This window comes from Macrobrachium rosenbergii, chromosome 48 (assembly GCF_040412425.1).
Source record: "Macrobrachium rosenbergii isolate ZJJX-2024 chromosome 48, ASM4041242v1, whole genome shotgun sequence".
Classification (NCBI taxonomy): Eukaryota; Metazoa; Arthropoda; class Malacostraca; order Decapoda; family Palaemonidae; genus Macrobrachium; species Macrobrachium rosenbergii.
Window position 1 is genome coordinate 33,573,552 of NC_089788.1, and position 4,202 is coordinate 33,577,753.

Below are 4,202 nucleotides of genomic sequence, written 5' to 3' on the forward strand. Positions count from 1 at the left end.
CCCTTTTTCTGCTGGTGCGCCTGGTCAACTCAAGAAGAAAACTGAATCCACTCTCTTTCTATATATATATATGTCATATCTAATAATGAACTAAGGCTGCTGATGAAGTGATGAGATACAAAAATAAACTTTTATTAAAAAATCTAGCCAAAGCATTAGTTAGTCTAGGAGGGGTGCATCAATAATCTGACTCCCCAAAAACCAAACGAAAAAAATAGATAAAAGAAAAGGATCTCAAAACATGGTGGGAAGTACCAAAATACATATCAATTATAAGCCAAAACAGTCTTAGTCGTTTCAGATGATCATCTCTAATCAAGTCACAAATTCTGTCAAAATATAAACTTTTATTTAAAAATTAGCATGAACATCCTTATTCTAAAATCCAGCATGAGTCCATTAAAATATACCTGTTAAAGAGATAGAAACACCTCTGTTAAACCCCAAATAGAAAAATAGATGAAACAATAATAAATAAAAAAAATAATAATGCAGAACAATGTAAGATGCATAAAGAACTAAAACCAAAGGAAAGTATTAGCAAACTTAAAATCACTTATTACTCAACAGTCATGGAAATACATATCAAAAAGGTTGCACTGCTCAAAATGAGAGTTCACAAAAGAGCAGGTGAAAATGAGTGATTTTCATACATTTGCTTTCCAGCTAGATGTGCAGTGACCTGCACACGCCTGCATGCTCCCTGAATCACGCCTGTCGAATCTGATCAAACCATTCAAGCGACATTTTCTAGTCTCCGAGAGGGTGATGAAGTAAAGCTGAGTCTATTTCCAGTCTCACATGAACAGAGCTTCTCCATATTTAGGTGCAAACCAAAACCTGAGTTTTTCATACACCAGCAATTTTGAGGCATAAGTTTTCCATTATATGTAGTGTGAGGTTTAAGAAATGTCAGAAGTGAAAGACTGATTTTTTATTGTTCTCGACAGGTGTTTGCAATGTGGAGAGTGGACGGAAAGGTAGCGGGCGACCTGCAGTCCCCTGTTGTGTCCATACAGAATTTGTGTTTGTTAACAGGAATAAAAACACATATATAATGAGTTACAGAACATGTAAACAATAATATATCGGCGGAAAAAAACAATGATGCATACAATGAGATACATAAAGAATCTGAAATAATAACAAGTAACATATATGACGTGATTAATGTACATATGAGGAGCGTACACAAGATTGGAGAGGCGATTTGATGCCCTAACAAATACTTCCCCCCACAAGACAATAATTATAGGAGCAATTAATGACGCGATCGCTGAGGTAGCTGGAGTGGGCCCCTACTGGAGAACTGTGGGCATGGGATGGAACTGACATCTGGGCTTGGCTCAGTGTGTCCCCTGGGCAGTCCCAGACCCTACTTTGGTGGGGGGGCGGATGTGTCTGTGGGGAGGTACTGAGGGGGAACTGCCTGCCTCCTCGCGTACTTCGCTGTCCAACAGGAATGCCGGCTTTTGTCTGTCGATGGTGACCCAGTCTTCACGCCTGTGGATATCAAGGAGATATGCCTTGTTAGCCCACCTGATGACTCAGTGGGGCACTCTGCAGGGCCTGGTTAAGGGTGGTCGACAGGCGTCCACCCTGGACGAAGACGTAGGCATAGGAGTCTAAAGTTGGTGGGCTGTAGGTGGTGGTTCTGTCAGTGAAGGTCTTATGGCAGGGCGCGAACTTCTGTGTGAGTTCCCTCAACTTCAGGAGGGGGCTGTCGATGCCGTCGGCTGATGGCGGGAAGAATTCTCCAGGAACGACGAGTGTCTCCCTGTAGACTTTCTCAGCAGGGGAGGCATTGCCATTTGCTTTCGGTGAGGTGCGGAGACCTAGCAGGACCCAGAGGAGCTGTGCCTTCCAGCTGTCGTCGGTGCAACGTGCCATGAGAGCTGCCTTAAGAGAGTGGTGTACCCTCTCAACCATGCTGTTTGCTGCGGGGTTGTAGGCTATTGTGCTGTGTAGTGTTGTATCCATCAGGCGTGCCAGGGAGACCCAGAGCTCTGACAGGAAGGGTGGACCCCTGTCTGTAGTGATGCTGTCTGGCATCCGAAACGGCTGATCCAACTGGAGAGGAGGGCCTCTGCGCATGAGGCTGTTGATGCCTCATCCATGGGGGTTGTTTTGGGCCAGAGGGTGGAGCAGTCTGTGATTGTCAGGAGGTATCTGGCTCCTCCCGACTGCAGAAGAAGCCCGACGACATCGATGTGGATGTGGCCGAAGCACCGATGAGGCTGGGGGAAGTCGCTGACTCTGGATTCCGTGTGTCGGAATGTTTTGCTCACCTGGCATGGGATGCAGCATCTTGCCCACTGTCGGTCGTCCTTGTTGATGCCATGCCAGATGAACTTGTCTGTCATGAGGCACGCCGTTGTGCACCCTGATGGATGGGAAAGACTGTGGACTATGTCGAATGCCTGCTTCCTCCTTGAGGTGGGTACTAGGGGGCGGGGTCGGACTGTGCTGGTGTCACAGGGAGAGTTGTGTTCGAGTTTCCAAAGGGCACGTCTACCCACTTAAGAGCCATCACTGCCATTCTGTAGGCTACCGTCTCTGGGTCTGCTGCTTGTTCTTTTGCCAGGTCTTTGTAGTTGATGCCGAGGTGAAGGGAATTGATTTCTACTCTCGACAGGGCGTCGGTTATTGGGTTCTTCCTGCCAGGGACGTAGTTGATGGTGCACCCAAATTCAGAGATGGCAGCCAGGTGTTGCTGTTGCCTTGCAGACCATGCATCTCCCGGCTTTGCAAATGCGTGCACCAAGGGTTTGTGATCTGTTAGGATCGTGAATTTGGTCCTCTCCAGTAGGTACTTGAAGTGTCTCATGGCCTGGTAAATAGCCAGCAGCCCCTGTCGAAGGCACTGTAGTGGGTCTCTGCTGGCGAAAACTTGTGGCTGAAGAAGGCCAAGGGTTGGGTGGCGCCGTTCACTAGTTGTTCGAGTACTGTGCCGCAGGCAATGTTGCTGGCATCTGTTGTCAGTCTGATTCAAGCTCCGATAGTCTCCACAGGGCCTCCTTGAACCATCGGACTTCTTTACCATGTGGAGGGGATGCCCATGGGCTTGGTGCTTTTTTACAGATGCCTATCCATTCCATCTCTGTGAAGGCCCGTTTGGTGTCTTGTAACTTTTGGGGGGACAGTCGTCGGAACTTGGCATGGGTTTATCCTTCAAGGCCCCATATGTGACCTTATCTGGCTGCACGTTGAGCCAGGGGTAGATTCTGTTGAACACCTCTTCTGGGAGTGCTGTCATGGTGATGTCGGGTTTGATATCATCGTCTGAGATGTGCGCCACGCGAAAGTGTGCGTCAGCTTGCAGGAACCATGATGCCATGTTCTGCCGCGAAAACGGAGGAAGTTTGACTACGTCTGGCTTTGTTGGTGGGAGAGGCGTGCAGACAGTGCTCGCGGGTTCACATTGAAGTTCAGCTTCTGACATCTTTACTACTCATGCACCAAACCGTGGGGAGAATGTGCCATATTGAGTCTGTTAATGGTGCTGATTGTTCGAGTGGTCAAGTTGGTGCCAAAGCGTGCCGCCTTTTGGGTACACCGTATTTAGTCTGTTAATGGTGCGGTAATTTTAAAGGCACCATGGAAGGAGCGTTTTGTCCAGAGTCCAAAAGCTGTCACTCCGGGGTTTGACGCTGTAATTAGCCACTGAAGGTGTTTATCTCTGATGGTAGTGGGCGCGCCGTTTTTGATCCATGAATGGCTGGGCCAAAACCGCGCTACCTGTCACTCCGGGGTCACCAGTGTGAGGTTCAAGAAATGTCAGAAGTGAAAGATTGATTCTTTATTGTTCTTGACAGGTGTTTATAATGCAGAAAGCGGATGGAAAGGTAATGGGCGACCTGCGGCCCACCGTTGTGTCCATACAGAATTTGTTTGTTAACAGGCATAAAAAAACATATATAATGCATTACAGAACATGTAAAGGCAGATATTTATATCGGCAGAAAGGCCGTACAATGATGCATACAATGAGATACATAAAAAATCTGAAATAATAACAAGTAACATATATGACGTGATTAATGTACATATGAGGAGCAAAGCACAAGAATGGAGAGACGATTTGATGCCCTTACAGTAGGTTTCTCTTGTGTTAATGTCTGCTACTGTTCTGTAAAAAAAAAAAAATTTGTACTTCTTATTACATTCTCCATTATCTTCTTTTACTGTTATACTCCATAATA

At 46.5% G+C, this 4,202-nt stretch overlaps 1 protein-coding gene across 1 annotated transcript; it reads right to left on the reverse strand.

Annotated features, from left to right (window-relative positions):
* Window positions 1–1,530: 1,530 nt before the first annotated feature.
* LOC136831023 (uncharacterized) lies at window positions 1,531–2,363 on the reverse strand. Its single transcript, XM_067090967.1, has 2 exons — window positions 2,072–2,363; window positions 1,531–1,937 (listed from the first exon to the last, which is right to left on the reverse strand). Exons 1-2 carry the CDS (start codon window positions 2,361–2,363, stop codon window positions 1,531–1,533), a joined length of 699 nt encoding a protein of 232 aa, XP_066947068.1.
* Between the last annotated feature and the right edge of the window lie 1,839 nt (window positions 2,364–4,202).